This window comes from Hydractinia symbiolongicarpus, chromosome 5, assembly GCF_029227915.1.
Source record: "Hydractinia symbiolongicarpus strain clone_291-10 chromosome 5, HSymV2.1, whole genome shotgun sequence".
NCBI classification, from domain to species: Eukaryota; Metazoa; Cnidaria; class Hydrozoa; order Anthoathecata; family Hydractiniidae; genus Hydractinia; species Hydractinia symbiolongicarpus.
In genome coordinates, this window is record NC_079879.1 from 24,506,213 (window position 1) to 24,522,752 (window position 16,540).

The following is a 16,540-nucleotide window of genomic DNA, read 5'->3' on the forward strand; positions in this document are numbered from 1 at the left end:
GTAGAACACGAAAATATGTTACGAGCTAATCATTGAAGACGAAACATGGAACTGAGATGTTGCATTTTGATAGGAAATCCGGCTTAATGGCCATGAAAACTATTCTATACATATTTTCCAATCTACTTGACTTAAGAAAAGAGAACTTTTAGAATTCTTTTACTGCAAGATGACTGGTTCCTGACTCTGTTTTAAATTAAAAAGAGATACATCCATTTTTCAAGATGTATTTAAAACTGGTGATTTTCCATTTTTGTCCATTTTATTTATTGTTCGATTCATCTATTTCTCCATTTTTTAGTTTCAAGATTTAATAAAGAAATTGATAAAAAATATAATTATGTGTCATTTGCTTAGATCCTGATAAAAGGGGCAGATACCACGTGGTTAGTACGCGTATGGTAGTGAGTTCATTCACGAATTCCAGTTCTGGGGAACGTGATTCGAATCCTGATCGCTACCAGGCAGTATTTTCGCGATGCACAATATAGTTCTGATTCAATTTTAATTATATACGCTAATTCATGATCCAATCAGCCATTTTCAGTAGAAAATGAACGAATTGACTATAATAAATAGTCTTGAGTTTATTGTTTTTTCGAATGATTTTCTTAAGCTTTTTAATTAAGATAGCATTAACTGGAGCTTTTGTCTTTGCGCATATCAGTCGCTAAATTTCTTAAGCTATCACGTATTTTCCATCTTAAATACAAAGAACGGGTTAATGTTAAGGATCGTTTTGTATTTCGTTTTTTTTTTATACGATGACTTTTTATTCGTTCCTATAAAAAAACCAAAAGAGGCTCCCCGGGAGACAAGGTTGTACCAGAGAAAGCCTGTCCCTGTGCCCCGCAAAAAACACTTCAGGGTTTTATCCGGGTAGTAAACAAACTAAGGTATAACGTTTGTTATGTTCAGTTTTGTTTTGCATTGTTGGTAATAGGTTACCATACGATATGTTCTGGCTATACAGTTTTAGATAATTAAAAAAAAAATGCCTAGAAATAGTCAATAAAGGTTATAGGATTTAGTATCTTTTAACTTACTTACGGTTTGAAGTTTAGACCAGCTAAAAAGTCAAATGTTTGTCAACAGTCTGTCAGTCACAGAGGTGTTGACGTGACTCCTTTGCTTGACTAAGCCTTACTAATTTTGTGGTATATATCTACCATATCAGTTACTTCAAGGAAGGAACATTAGGGCATTTCTGATATGTTTAGCTAAAACTCTTTCTTTGCACCAAAAAGTTTAGAATTCCTGCCTAATCAGCCAGGCAACGATGGATGTGTTGTAGTAGTTAAGAACCAAATCACCCCCCCCCCCTTGGCTTGAAAGTAAGGAAATCTTAAAGTGTTTAATGCAGATATACTGGATCTTTAGACACTACTTGCTAGCTAAAAAAAAATACGCAGACATTCAACCTTAATCTGTCCCATACTGAATGCCCTAACTTAGTCTGTTTTACACATGGTAGTAGTCTGCTCTCATTAAAAATTGGGCTAGGCATTGCAATACCACCTTTTTTTTTCTACCAATGCCCAAATACCACCAATAATTGTTTATTAATTATTTTCTGAAAAAACTGTTGAATTTTGTTTTTCTACTTTTTATACTTGATATTTTTAATATCAGGATACTTTTTGTGACATTAAAAGGGAAGAAAAACAAACAAAAAATGTCTAAGCCCTGTAAATTTAGGTCATCACTCGGCAATGCCGACCTGAAAATCGACCTTCATTAAATTGAAGTAGGCTTGTACATGCCGACCTATATTCTTTCCATGGTCGGCATGCCGAGAAAATTAATTGATTACTTCAGCAAAACCGACCTTCTGTCACAAATAAGTAATAAAAATATAGCTTCAACAAACTGTTACCGTTTCCATATTTCGCTTGGAGCTTTACTTTCTATTAACAAGATTCTTTGAGAGCACTCAGTGTAGCGTCTGTATTTTGTTAGTGTCAATTAAGTTTCCTGCATTTATCAGACCTGGTCGAACGAATGAAGGAATGTTGGCTCGTCGAAGTGCACTCCCCATTTTGTCATATAACTTTTTAACATTCGTAATATACAGAATAAATGATTTACCTGACCGAAATCCCCGTTATCGAACCTCTGTAACAGAAATCCCCTGCAACAGGTTTTTTCTACAATTAAATCCATGATATAATGTGTATTTCGCCTGTAAGTGTAATGTTGCAGATCCGTACTCTGTTGGCGTTTACCTCCGCATTAGTTAAGAACCGCATGGCTGGATTTCTTGTGTAAGACCTGGTTACCAATGAGCAAGTGGCCAGGCAATAGAGATTCATGTCCACGTAGTTCTTTTAACTAAGTCAGGAGTCGGTGAATTAGCTAAGATGGTCATGGTTAGCTATGAATAGACTTGCTTGTGTCGACCTTGCTGACCTGTCAGATCGGTTTGCTGACCTAATTTTTACTTAAGGTTGGCGAAATTTTGCAAAAAAGCTGAAATTTGTCCACTAAACTATAGTCCGTAAAAAGATTTTGCACTTATAGATTTAGATTTTTTATAAGACTGCACATTATTGAAATTGCTATGTTCATCTTTAAATATGTATTTATTAAGGTATAAGCATTCTCATACTAGCATTATTCACATAAATATACTATTTCCAAACAACAATACTAAATAGTGATTTTACACAACAATTTTACCTTTAATTAATTCAAGTTGTAAGGAAATGTGGAATTTTTATGCTGTATTGTTATGATTCAATTTTGTTTTTTAGTTTTAATACTTTTACTTAAATTGGCATGTCCGGTTTTCTTGCTTTATTTCACATCTGGTCAACAAGACGAAACTTGCAACCTCAAGGTAAAAATGTTCGTGTATATGCTTAAAAAATTTTAATCAGATGGAAAAACTTCCACTCTGCATCTTAAAAGAAAATGAAAACTGTATTTTGATTAGAAAACTCTAACTAATTTGCCAGGGTATAAATTGCATGACCTTACAATTTTAAGACTATTTTGTTTATTATTATTTCGATGCAATATGATATTAATTTTGTTGTTGTTGTTTATTAAAATAGCTGTTCAACATCCAGGAATACATTCATATCATGAGAAAAGTTCAGGTATTTTTTTCATATCAATGTTTAGTTAATATTTGATCTCAGTGTTAGTTTTACTCACTTTAGGTTGTAGGGATGATGTCTATTCATCACAAAATGTTGATATAGTTTGTTTGTTCATTTTATTAAATTTATGTAACATGAAAAGCGTTGTTATGGGATGTTCCGAAATTGTGCAATATTTCAAAATTTTACTACCAGAAAGATCTTTGCAGGTATCAGCAAAGATATCTGCATTAAGCAAAATACAGTGAAAAAATACAGTGTCTTAGTTTTCCTCCCTAAGCCCATCGTTAAAAAATATATTTGTTTTAGTTAAATGGTCAGGTGAAATATATGTACTTACTTTTGATAGCTATTAAAGCAATGGTGTAAGATAATCATCTAAAATGACCGTCTTCGTTGACCTGCAGGCCGCCCTATAAAAGGACTAAAGGCACACCAAGTCATATGTATTGAAACTGCCTTTCTATTTGCTGTTAGCCTGGTGATTAGGGGTTTATCTGGAATTTTGGGCAGAACCAACTGGCAGCTTCTTAAACACTATAACATCACATTTTGTACATTTTCTCACTTCTTCTCACAACTATATAATATTGCACCAGTAGTAGCAGTGAGGTTGTTAGGTAAGGTGTGGTTGTAAGGTAGCAATAAACATTTCCTACCCAGGTTTGGGTTGGTGAACTTTTATTCTGTTGTTATTAAGGTTTGGAACCAATCGGTTAATGATTTTTCAAACATCGATAATTCTGTATCATTTACAGCTTCTTTGAATTTTCTCAGTGCATCTCAAAATATAAGATATATTTGCCCTTTAATTTGTGTGTAAAGTACCACTGAATCAATTTGGTTGAATGATGCCAGTAGTGTTTAGACACCGCAGCTGTGAACAATTTTCAATTTAAGGTAACGCAATGCTTTTCGATAGGGTAAACATCACTTCCTGTGATCTGGTACATAAGGTTTGTAACATTCAGGAAGTTTTTCCTGTACCAGTTACACTTTCTATGTGATTTCTAAACAAGGGATCATTCGTACAGTACACATCAGTACAGTACACTTTAGTATATAATTGATCTTGAACATGTTAGGACTTTGTGCACAAGGTATCATCGTGACCGTACCTGTTAACTTTAAATTGCTTGTCATTAAATTCCATGGTTAGAGTGTTAGGCTTGGTTGGTTTATATATTTTGTTGAGGTTGAGTACTACAATTAAGTACTGAAATAAAGCAGGTGTGCCAGTAGGTCTTAGGTTTTCTTCCCCGCCCCCTTAACTATGGGGGCTGGGGGTTCATAGTACAAATTCTGTTTAATGGGAAGTAAAAACTGACTCTTTTCTTATTTGCAATCAAGTCACAAGTTTACAAAAAGCAACAAAGTTGACTTATTACTTGCCAAATTTTATGTTTTACTGGATAAATTAAATTTTTTTCATATAGTAGTACATACGCACACAGCTGCTGGGGATGATATCGGAAAACTTTTTTGTTGTCTTGTACTTTAGTTTATCATACTTTTTTCTTGACTAATCAAGTCTCTTCATATAACGGTGTCCATTCCTCCCAACAAACACACATAGTTTTTGCTTTGGATGCATGTTTAAACCTGCTCGGCCTCTTTCCATAATATCTAATAAAGTTGAATCCTTCTTGTCGTATTGTAGAACATTAGATTCTAAGAATCTTCGATTCTATGTATACAATGGGCTAGTATTCATGGATTTCGTTTAAGCCTACTGTATAGTAGGCTAAAATGAAAAGAAACATGGATGCGTAACAACGTTAAAAAATCCTTCAGGGTGTGCTTTACAGAGACCATATAAGAAGGGGCCATATTTTTAGCAATGGCCTAAAGTAAATTACATCTTTTTAGAAATAAAAAAAATAGAAAATGTTTCGTATTATTTTTTGTGCTTACATTAGTTTTATTTGTTTTACGTTTTTACAAAAATTGTCACATTCCAAACGGTGTTTCATCTATGAATGTTAGACTGGCTTTTTGTGAGTAAGAACTAGCCAGAATAATAATACACTACTAACATTCAATATCATCTATTTAAGGTTCAGATATTGATCCATATAGTGATGTAAAAAGAAAATATGTTGAAGGTGGGTAAATTAAACCTTTTTAAACTTGGTAATTTGTAAACTGTATTACTCTTTTAAGACCCCCCTTCTTAGCGATCCCCTCTAAGTGCCTGTCCATCTTAATCCAGAAATAATTTTATGAGCCTCTCCCTCTATGCCCAGGTGCTTTTTCCTTTCAGTTTGACATAAACATTATTGGAAATGTTATGAAAGAAAAACACAAAGTGTTTTTCTTTTTCATATAAAAGGTTTGGAATATTTTAATTTAAAATTAAAACTAAAATGTACACTACTTGAACTATGCTTTATATTTTTTCTGGCTAATGTACATAGTTTTTTAAGGTGAAGTTGAATGAGAAAGTGCATTAATTATTTATTTTTAACAACTCTCTTTTTTGCAATGAAAACCTGTTATATAGGCACCTTTGGCATGTGATGAGGTGCTTAAATTAAAAGTTTTAAAATTTAATTATTTTAATAAGGGGTCTAGTTTACAAGCAATGCCACTGTATAACAAAAATCAAAGTTGGAGAATAAGAGCTAGAGAACAAATAAAACAAAAATGCAGTTGGTATCGAGACAGAAGTCCTATCAATCTATATTATAATACCCATATACGTCTGTCTGTCTGTCTGTCTGTCTGTCTGTCTGTCTGTCTGTCTGTCTGTCTGTCTGTCTGTCTGTCTGTCTGTCTGTCTGTCTGTCTGTCTGTCTGTCTGTCTGTCTGTCTGTCTGTCTGTCTGTCTGTCTGTCTGTCACGCAAAATGGTAGCTTAGCTGAGCAAGTAGCAAGACGCACGCACTGTGGTATTAAAAGGACGGGCGGAACCCGTGGATTTTTCCACGGGCTAATGACTAGTATTGTAGTAAAGCCTCTGATAAAAGAAACTCCATTACTGTGGTTCACCTTTTTTTTAAAAAAAGTGTAAGTTTGCGAAAGGAATGTTACCTGAAAAGGAGGTCTACTTTGCAACAGCCTAGTTGAATGGCTTTGGCAAAATCCACTTGATTAAGAAAGCAAACAGTTTTAAAGATATATTTTATGCTGTCAACAAAGGCTCTCTTTTGTTACACTGTTCCTTACTTTGCATAGGTTCAAATTTAGAAAAGCTGCTGATGTCTGCCTGATTTTCTTATCATCAAAGCAATGTCTCCCATATGTTAGGACTATGTATCTACTCTTAGTTATACATGTATTAGTATCATGAGAGATTGTGTAGCAGCAGTTAAATAATGCTTTCATACTTATTTTATTGGTTTACAAGTGAGTGAGTAGTAGAAAAAAGTGTCAGGCCTTAACATTCCAATTATTAGCAAAAACAGTATTTTAACTCCTTAAATTATTACCAGTGACAAGATCGTTTTCCTAAACTGTGAGGACAAAATAGGCTGCATACTACATTTAGTTAATGGTAACGATTTGCTTATATCACTGCTAATAATTTATTTCCGTTATTGCAATGATCTTTATCGTTATCAAAATCTATACTGTAACGCAATGATCCTTACTTACTCTAAATTTTCAAGATCTGGCTGTAGCCCCAAAACTCATCACACATTTTTAAGTTTGTTTTGTTAAGCATTACAAAGTTTATACACAGCAGTTTGCATATTTCCTAAAATTGTCAAACGGTTCCAGCTTGTCAATGCTTGGCAGGTGCCAGACTATAAAAGCTCTATTTTTTTATTGGGGATAGTAGCCAGTAAACTTTGGAAATACATTATATAAAAATTGCTAATTTCTTACAATCTTCAATTTTTGCCACTTTACCCACAGGTACAGTATTTTGTTCAGGATTTTATTGATTATGATCTTTTAGGACGAGGTACACCATGGTTTTTAAGCAACAAACGTCCTGAAAGATTAAGGGAAAATTTAAATGAGTTGGAGGTAGATCTTACTTCTAAATATTATTTGTCTACTTTATTGTGATTTTGTTTACAAGCATTCTGAGATCAAGCTGAACAAACATTTGAACTGAATGCTTTTTAGGAGTTGTTGGAAAGTCAGTATATAGCCTGTGTGTCCTGGAGAAACACAAGAAATCTGCAGGTAAATTTTTTCCGAAGTTTCTCAACTTAACAGCTTTTTATAAGAGGACATATTAGGAGAACACATTATTGGAGAGATTTATCGGGAGAATGCATTATTAAAGAAACAAAAAGAAAGTGCATCATGGAGAATTCTGATCTGAAACATCAGTTCACTGCTTCTAAAGTTCCACTCTTATTACGTTTAGATTTACTGTATAAAAAAATCATAATAGAAATTGAAAAATGCAATTGCTGATACAATTTCTTATAATTCACATTTCTTCTATTTTTAAGGCTTTTAAGGCTTTTTGAAATTAAGTTAAAGAAATTTATGTCAAACATATTGTAACCCTAAGAAAAGAGAACTCTACTGAAACTTCACCACGTCTCAAAGAAGAAAAAATATACAGTTTGGTTTAATAATTGATATGTAAGAGGCATAGGTGTCCTAGAGTTTAGAAATCATTTATTGCTCAGATTTTTATTCCTATTAAGCCCAGGCTTCTTAAAGGGCCAGGGGGCATTATGGTCCCCATCTGTTTTTTTTGAGAATGGCTTAAAATTAGAGCGAATTAAAACTTGGTCAGTCCTTAATCCTATTCCATTAATAATTGCAAAAAAGAATTCAGCTATGACGTCATCACTGTCAATATGACTTCAAAAATAAAATGCGGTAATTTTTCTCAAATTCCAGATTGCAAAAAAAATGTGTTTTTTTGTACCAAATAATAAATACAATACTTCATAAATTCCACCATGTATTTAAGCTATATATAGAAATTTGAAAAAACGCCATATGGCATGCGAAAGAATAAAATTACAGATAGTTTACCCCTAAAAAATGTCTTACCTCCATATGACTGATTTTTTCCCCATAATATCAGTTAAAAATTGGGAAAAAGTCAAGAAAGGGTAAGAAATATAAAGCATTCAAAATGGTTTCAGCACAATAAATGTGCTGCAGGTCATTATGCCCCCTAGGGCCATTATGCCCCCCAGGGCTTAAAGTCAAATTACTTTTACAGAAAAGGAGTGTAAATGGAAAATTGGTCTTGTTTTTATCGTTTTTGTATAACAAGTTAGGGTAAGAGTCACATAATTTATTTATTTTTAGTTTGTGTTGTCGAATACAGTACTTGTCTCCATCTCAATTGCTGCTGATTCTCCAGATATTGAAAAAATAGTAATTGACAAAACACTGGTTGGAAAATTTTCAGAATATATTTTTGATGGTAAAAGTTTTTGATTTTTAAAATTTTTGAGAATGTTATGTAGGTAGTATTAGTTACTATATTTCTAACTTTTTGAAATAAATAGCTTTACTAGAAGTAAAATATGTCCTTCTTTATTTCGCAGGTGTAATGGAAGAAAATTACATGTTTTTTTCACTGTTGGAAAAATCAAAACTTATGGTTGTAAATTATTCTAAAAAGATCTACAATGAAAGAAGAGACATGGAGAAAATTAGTTTTTATGAACCAAAGGTACAGTAAGGAAATGTCTATAGGAAATGTCTTAAATGTGTACAGTAAACGTTGTTTTGTGATTGCACGCATCCTCGATTTTAAAAGAGTCTTCTCGAAACTCCTCCATTTTCTTTAATTTTGAAAAAGCCCCCTAATTCTCATCAATTTCAAAAATTCTCATCAAAACTCTGCAAATCTCCAAAGTAGATTTTTAAACAACTTTCTCCTTAAAATCTTCTCAATTTTACTTTTACACCCTGTCGCACGTTTTTATTTTCGAAATGCATAGATACACGGCTACATCAATAATTCGTTCTTTGTTCATGTTTAATTTCCCTCAAAGTCTCCTCAATATTTTTGGAATAATATGAAAATGTCTTCAAAATTCCTTAATTGTTTTATACAAATACCCTCATCTTAAAAAAGGGAAAAATTTACCTTAAATCTCCTTAAATTTCACTCTGTTAAAGAGTAGCTACCCTGTAGCAAAACCCTACAATATGAAAGTTTTTATAGTCAACATAGAGTGCTCTTACACAATCAATTTTTTACAAGCTTTTGATATAAGAATATCTTTATCATTTTTTTAACAATGTATATTGTTTTTAATCAATTTCGTTGGAAGCTAATTGATTAACCCTTTCTCCATCAGCTTCCTATAGCCTTGGTTTTTATAAACTGCATTTTAAATTGCTAAATAAATATTTTTTCAAATGTTTTTATATCTCCTTTCATTGTTCGATGTTTTTACATCAAGGTGACTATGATAGATATACCTGGTCCAAGCGGCAGAAGAGTAAAAAGACATTGTCTACGTAATATACAATCAAATCTGGTAAGGTTTATTTAGATTAGGTTTTGTACTATTCCTATAAAAGTAAAGTTAATATTCATCAGGTCTTAGAATATTTGTCATTAGAATATCGAAAATAACTTGTTTATACTGTAGTTTTTTGGAGTTAATCCGAAAGGAAGTCAATTCACATTTTAAATCTGATATTTTAGCTTTGTGTTTGGTGGACTAGTTCAGGTGCAGAAGCATGGCCATGGTCTCCACTGGCTTCTGATGCAGACAGAGCAAACATTGTGCTGTTATCAATGACTACAATATCAAGGTAACAATCAGAGATACTGTTGAAATTGAAACATGGTACTACTGACAGATTTTTATATTGTTTACTATATCAGTAACTCTTTCTACTATATTTTAGATAATGATTTGTTATTTTAGTGTGTTTACGATTGATGTTCAGGCTTATACAAGAACTGATGGTGAATTACTTGATGTGATTTTCAGGTCAGTAAAACAGATTGTTGTACCACTGAAACAAATGGAGAAATAAAATCACATTCATAAGTCAGTACAACACGATAATGATGCTCGCTCATTTTTGGGCCTGCCAAACATATTGTTAAATCAGTAAATTACTGTTAAAAGTAAAACCCTTCATAGGTCAGTGAAACACATTGTTAAGCCAGTAAAGCGTTTGTTGAGTCAGTAACTAAACAATGCTAACTCCAAAAACATATTATTTGACAATGTGAGCACGCTGGATCAGTGAAACAGATTGTTGGGTCAATAAAACACGTATGTTTTTATTTATACACTTGTGTTATAAATTTAATTTTAGCTTTTACATTTTATAGCCACACTCAACCAAATCAAGTTTTAACTGTTGAGCAATCTCAGTCATCTAGTTCCAAGTATTTAGTCGAATCTTGTGTTTACGAATTATCCGGTACAAAAGTAGGTGTTTTTTAATTTAATGCTGTCAATCAAAGATATCGAAGACTAGCTTTAAGACCTGATATACTTTTTTTTAGTTTTCTAAAATCAGCAACACGCCAATTCCAATAAAATGTGAGTTAATTTTTATATTTCTACTAATTTTGTTTGAAATCGGTAATTATTAGCTAAGACCAATTTTCATTGTCAATTTTTGTGTGACGTCATACACTTACGTAATTAATTAAACAGGGTAAAAGTTAATGGTGTTGAACTTAAGCTCTGCTTGCGAAGTAGTTGATCATTTTTTTTGAAGAGTTATTGCAGATTTAACAATGGTAGTTCCCACCAAGAAAATGTAAAATCTTTTTCTGAGCGGAGATGGTGTAGTGGTAGCGCATTCGACTTGTAATCATAAGGTTTCAGGTTCGAGTCTCCACCCCGGACTTTAATTGCAGTGTTGTCAGCCCATTTGGTGCCATCTACTGACCGCTAACCGGCTTGTGTGGCAGGCAATCAAGTTAGCAATGCTATACGTATCTCTGGCGGTAATGTAACCTAGTTACAGTCGGAAGGGAGGAAGAGCCAACCGTTAGGATGGAATTCCCAAGGACGTTAAAATTTCCCGTTACTTACTTACTTCTTCTGATGTTTTAATAAACAAAATCTCTCGATTGCAAGCAAATTAAGTTGCATGTAATACCTAAGCATTTTTAACTCTTCCATTCAATTTCAATTCCACTACGCTGTCGTACAAAACTCTCATTAAAGCAATTGAAATCAGTCTTTAAATTCTTTTTTTTATTATTTTAAGAATTTGTTTGAGGTTAATAAGTTGTAGCAAGATGCAATGCAGATTCTCTATTTCTTATTTCAGCAAAAATTATTTGTCAATGCAGGAATCATCTTCAAAATAAAATAGTGCTGGTATCGTCAAATGGTTCACTAGTAAGAAAAAATTGTAGCTATGTGTTTTAGTTCTTGTTTTCATTGACTTGATAAATAATGAGTAACAGTTCTAACCTTTCTGCTACAAACTAATTTTGTGAGTAATAAAATCGTTACCTGAATATGTTTTCTTTTGTTATAAGTTTGTCTTTTATGTCATGTCTGTCCAACTATTTTAGATATTATGGAATGAATATCACCAAAAAGCTAAAACAGTAAAATCTGCTTTTGTAAGTTTGATTTGTTTTGTGCACTATATACTATGTGTTAATAGATATATACTAACAGGTATATACTTACAGATATATAGTAACAGATATATACTTAAGTATAGATATATGTTAAAATATTTGTTTAGGTTTCAAATTATATTTCTTGGCATCCAGCTGATTATCTCTTTCTTCTTTCAAATGTTAAAGGTGATATTCAGGTAATGTACTAGCGTGATTAAATTTCTCGTGTGTTACTACCTTACCAGACAACTCTGTTAATGAAATGAAAAGCAAAAATATCCTTGAGAAGACCAAATGTTTGTGTGAGGTTTTGGATGTTGTAACCACGTACGTGCCCTTATAACGTTAAGTTAAAATAAGTATGTTGCAAACATTCCATTCGTAAATAAACGTTGAGTGCGTCTTACGTAGATAGAAACATCGTTCTTAATTACGTGTGGTTGTTTATGGTAATAATTTCCACGGTTGTGATATCAGCCATATCAATTTGAATCTTTTCGCAGTAATTATTTCCATCTTTTTTTCTTTCTTTTTTTTAGATCTTCGATATAGCTTTAAATTGTTTGTGTGTTCAACTGATATCTGATGTGATGGATTCTCAACGTTATTTATGTTTGTCTCAATACTTCTTGTAAGTTTGTGTTATCAATATAATCCTTTAAGTTGAAGGACTTGTTTATACAAACTAAAACTTGATTTCCAATGGACTATGCATTCTTACCATGAACTTAGTAGAGACATCTTTATGAGCAATAATAACAAAAACAACATTTTAAATCATCTTTGATATCGTATTTGACACCTAAATGTAACTAAAACGACAGAAAAGTACCTCGCAAATATTTTATCCATAATTTATTTTGTATAAGCGCTTACCGTGCTTTTAAATCACGTTTTTTGGCAAAAATAAACTTTACTGCAAGAATGTCATAATCCAAAATTAATTTTTGGAGGATTTCTCTAAGTAGCACAACGCTCTCCTCCCTACGTACTTGCTCTCAGCCTCTTTTTTATTTCTTCTGTAGCTCTTCACCAAAACTAAAGAAAGTATGTTGGGCTCTTGATAGTGGACTGGGTCCAACTCCAGACGCCGTTTCCTGCAGTGACGACATATTTCTTGTTTTTGAAAGGTATTTTCTATCCAATGTGGAACTCTATTTAAGCAAGCAGTGAAGTTTTATCAAGTTATTTGATTGCTTTAGAGAAATATTTTTGTCTTAGCAAAAAATAGAGAGGCTATATGTTAGTGTTTACGATAGAGATGATAAAAACCTGTTGGCTTGGTAAGATGTCGTGTTACTTGCTCCAGATTTTATTAACAAATTTATAAGAAAGTGAATTTCGTTAAATTGAATCGTTAAATGTTGTCCAACTTAACTTATCTAGGACAAATTAGCATTCACGGTATATGATATCTTTTCTAGAGGACCAGTGGGTCTGTTGCGTCTTGAACTTGGTGTGTGTACGCAAGGACAAATCACACCAGTGGAACTTGTTTGTGAATATACGAAGCACGATCAACTGGAAGAGGTTGATATGAAATTTAATTGTGTAATTTGAAATTTAATTTAACTTCCAGTATCAAAATAAAAATAGAAAAGTGTATTTTTATAAATTAGTTGACAATTATAATTTATAACTTGCAATGAAGTCAGACCTAATTTCAGTTCTTGGACGAATTCAGTCAGCTAGTTGAACGGTAGTATCTGCTTACTGAATTACTTACTAAGTATTGATAGAACTCCTCTAATTTTAGGGTGTGGCTTTGTTAGGTGCGTTAAATTGGAACACGAATGGTGTAGTTTGTTTTCACTGTTTGGTGTTGCTGACTGATCATTTGTTTCGACAACCTTTCAATAAAGACGTTGAAGGTAAGACATTGATTACTATAACATCAACATGCAAAAAATCTTTGCAAGTAACTTCTGCAAACCTTTGTTAAACCGCTTGTTTTCGAAACTGAGTTTTGCACATAACAGACCAATACTGCTATTGCGGAGATGGTGCAGTGGTAGCACATTTGACTTGTAATCATAAGGTTTCAGGTTTGAGTACCCACTCCGGCGCACTTAAATGCAGTGTTGTCAGCTTATTTGGCGCCATCTACTGACCGTTAACCGGCTTGTGTGGCATGTAACATAGTTACAGTCGGATGGAAGGAAAAGCCAACCGTTAGGATGGAATCCCCAAGGACGTTAAAACTTCCCGTTACTTTAAATTCTAAAAAATTTACTTCTACTAAAAAATTTAAATTCGTTTTTTTTAGAAATATATTAAATATGTTTATTCGCTTATAATAGGATGTATTGAAGAAGCGTTGGGAAGTTTTTACGCACCTGTGAGACCACTCGTAGAAAATACCATTTTACAATATAGGGATGATATCAGCAGAATTGCTCGAAGATTTTTTCATCATTTGTTGAGGTAGAATTGCGTTGTTTGATATGCCTTTATCCAGTACACCCTTCTAGTACCCCACGAACTTCAGTTCTCATTGGTACAGCTATCAACGAGGGTCCTGCAAAAGGAGTACTAGTGCTTTTAAAGCTTTCATTTGAGCTACGGAAGCCGTTGACGAACAGACAACCACCTAAGATATCAATCCTATTCTCGAGCTGAAAGCTAAGCAGGAAGGATGGATTCACACTTTTATAGTCCCTGACATAAATCGGCGAGGTTGGAACCCAAGACCTTTCGCTTTGGAAGCAAACGTTCTATCACAAGGCTACCAGTCGGTGATGAATTTATATTAACGCGTCTTGAATTAATTCGTGCTCCAGTTAATTTAGTGGATATACAATTTTAACACATCTATAAAAAAAGAGAGAAACATTTCTCATTGATAGATTTTTTAAAAAGCTATTTGCTCTGTAGAATTCAATATTAAAGTTACCTTTTTTTATAGACACAAAAGATTTGAAAAAGCTTTCTTACTTGCGGTTGATATTGGATCCAAAGATTTATTTATGGTGTGTAAAAATTACCATGCAGTCTTTCAGCTTAATTTAACTTTACTTATCTCGCCTTATCATTGCTTGTGATCTCTGAATATTTTGATATATTTTATAGAATTATATTTTTTGCAGGTGAAAATTTTTACTTACTTTGTCTTATTATTACTTCAGGATATCCATTATTTGGCAGTGGATGAAGAGAAATTGGATTTAGCGGAAGCTTCAAAACAACGAGCGCTGCAGATTCACTATCTCGAAAAAAATGAAGGTTTGCCCAGTTTTCTGCTAAACTGAATCCAGTTTTTGCTTGCAAGACTAACGCAACACACTTAATAACATACCCAATAACTGCAGTCTTGTTACTAAAAAAAGAAATTTTTATAAATTTACTATATTTAATGCAGAAAGAAGAGGATAGTAGGTGAAAAGGTTACGGTGTCCACGAAAAATTTTTTCCTTTCGAAATACCCGGCGAAAATTTATCTCTAAATTTCCGTTTTATTTTATTCCAAATAGAATTTCTTTCTTCAAAAGCTACACAATAAGTATCACGGTAACGGTAATTTATTTTCCAGGCTTAAGTGACGTGCCATCAGATTATTTGTCGGAAGAAATAAACACTGACCATTTAATCGAAATTAACCGTCAAATACAAAATGTAAACATCAACGGATTGGCGTCAAATGACAGTCAGCCACGCCGTCGGCGACAAGTAAAAGAAGAATATGAAGATGAACCCGTGCGATATAATTTTGAAGATTCAGATGACGATAAAGTAGAAGACGATCCGGTGGCATGGGCACTAGCAAGTCGCTCAGGTATGATGTAATAACCGTATGTTTATTATCAGAAGGCAATACCTAAAGGGAAAAAAATATAACGAAAAAAAATATAGTGGTTATGACAAAAATCTTGACTAGAAATAAAATAAATTTTGACGGGAATTTAATTTCGGGATTTTGTGAAATCCGAATTTTCACTTGCTTAGAAAAAAAAACATGTAGTTTATTGAAATCCGTTTTTTTTAGGACAACTTCCTACAAACGGACGACAATCCGATAGACAGGTGAGAATACTCGGATTTTAATATGTAATGATAACACATTTTCTGAGCTCTTTTTATGACGAAAAGATGATACCGAGTATTTGGTAAGGCTGTTTACGCCAGTGGAGGGAACTTAAATATTGTCAATACTCGAAAGTACGTACTTTAGTAAAAATTTTAAAATGTTATTTTAAAATCTTCTTTGTTTCAGCAGAATGGTGTTGCTGATGATCTCAAACTGGTTCATTTTGGAAATGTGTGACCAAAGTTAGTTGAAATTCAACTTGCTGATAATCTTAAACTTGCTCTCTTTGGAAATGTGTGACTAATGTTGATTGAACTTCAACTCACGACCAATACAAATTTGTGTGTGTGTACACTTTTATTTATTTTTTAATGAGATTTATATATTTATATATATATTTTTAAAACAATTTGTAATTTTGTAAATATGAGAATAACTTGGTGGTGGTGACAACATTTTTTGAGTGTGCTTGTGGCCTCATGAACCAAAAAAATTGTATCTCGAGGATTGTCTCGTCTGTACTTTATTCGATGTTAAGGTATGGTAAATGACATGACATCAAAATTAGGTTTTAAAATTGAGGTCTAACTTAGCTTAGCATTAAACCAAAAATGGAAGACCAAGCGAAGCATCAAACGCGTTATAAGCCGTTTATGTTCTGCAAAGGCCATTCTTGTCCCCAGAGCTCTTTTGAGATTAAAACCTTGAAAGTACTTTCGAGTTTATCTCAAAGAGCTCTGGGGTCGAGAATGTGCAAATGCAGTTCAAGTGAAGCTGATTTTTGATCATCTTTCTGTAAACTAGTCAGAGCACACCCTAAGAGAATAAATTTTTGTAGGAATTAAATTTTCGAATTACACGATTTTTTTTTGCTTCTCAGCGAAATGCTTTAAATGCCACTGTTGCTATTCTCCGAAATATT

At 33.0% G+C, this 16,540-nt stretch overlaps 1 protein-coding gene across 3 annotated transcripts; it reads left to right on the forward strand.

Annotated features, from left to right (window-relative positions):
* The first annotated feature begins 872 nt into the window (after positions 1–872).
* LOC130645568 (WD repeat-containing and planar cell polarity effector protein fritz homolog) lies at positions 873–16,073 on the forward strand. 3 transcript variants are annotated; one of them, XM_057451597.1, is made up of 26 exons: positions 873–896; positions 2,754–2,839; positions 3,057–3,101; positions 5,162–5,209; positions 7,008–7,078; positions 7,181–7,240; positions 8,336–8,453; positions 8,578–8,705; positions 9,445–9,522; positions 9,693–9,802; positions 9,919–9,984; positions 10,335–10,434; positions 10,512–10,548; positions 11,291–11,361; positions 11,541–11,591; positions 11,720–11,791; positions 12,134–12,225; positions 12,620–12,724; positions 13,019–13,124; positions 13,351–13,465; positions 13,895–14,018; positions 14,500–14,563; positions 14,720–14,816; positions 15,124–15,366; positions 15,577–15,614; positions 15,805–16,073. In XM_057451597.1, the coding sequence occupies exons 2-26, from the start codon at positions 2,779–2,781 to the stop codon at positions 15,853–15,855; spliced, it is 2,151 nt and encodes a 716-aa protein (XP_057307580.1). In that variant the 5' UTR covers positions 873–896; positions 2,754–2,778; the 3' UTR covers positions 15,856–16,073. The 3 variants fall into 3 exon arrangements, with proteins under 3 accessions (XP_057307580.1, XP_057307581.1, XP_057307582.1); XM_057451598.1 differs by having other exon boundaries at positions 15,808–16,073; XM_057451599.1 differs by lacking the exon at positions 5,162–5,209.
* The last annotated feature ends 467 nt before the right edge of the window (positions 16,074–16,540 follow it).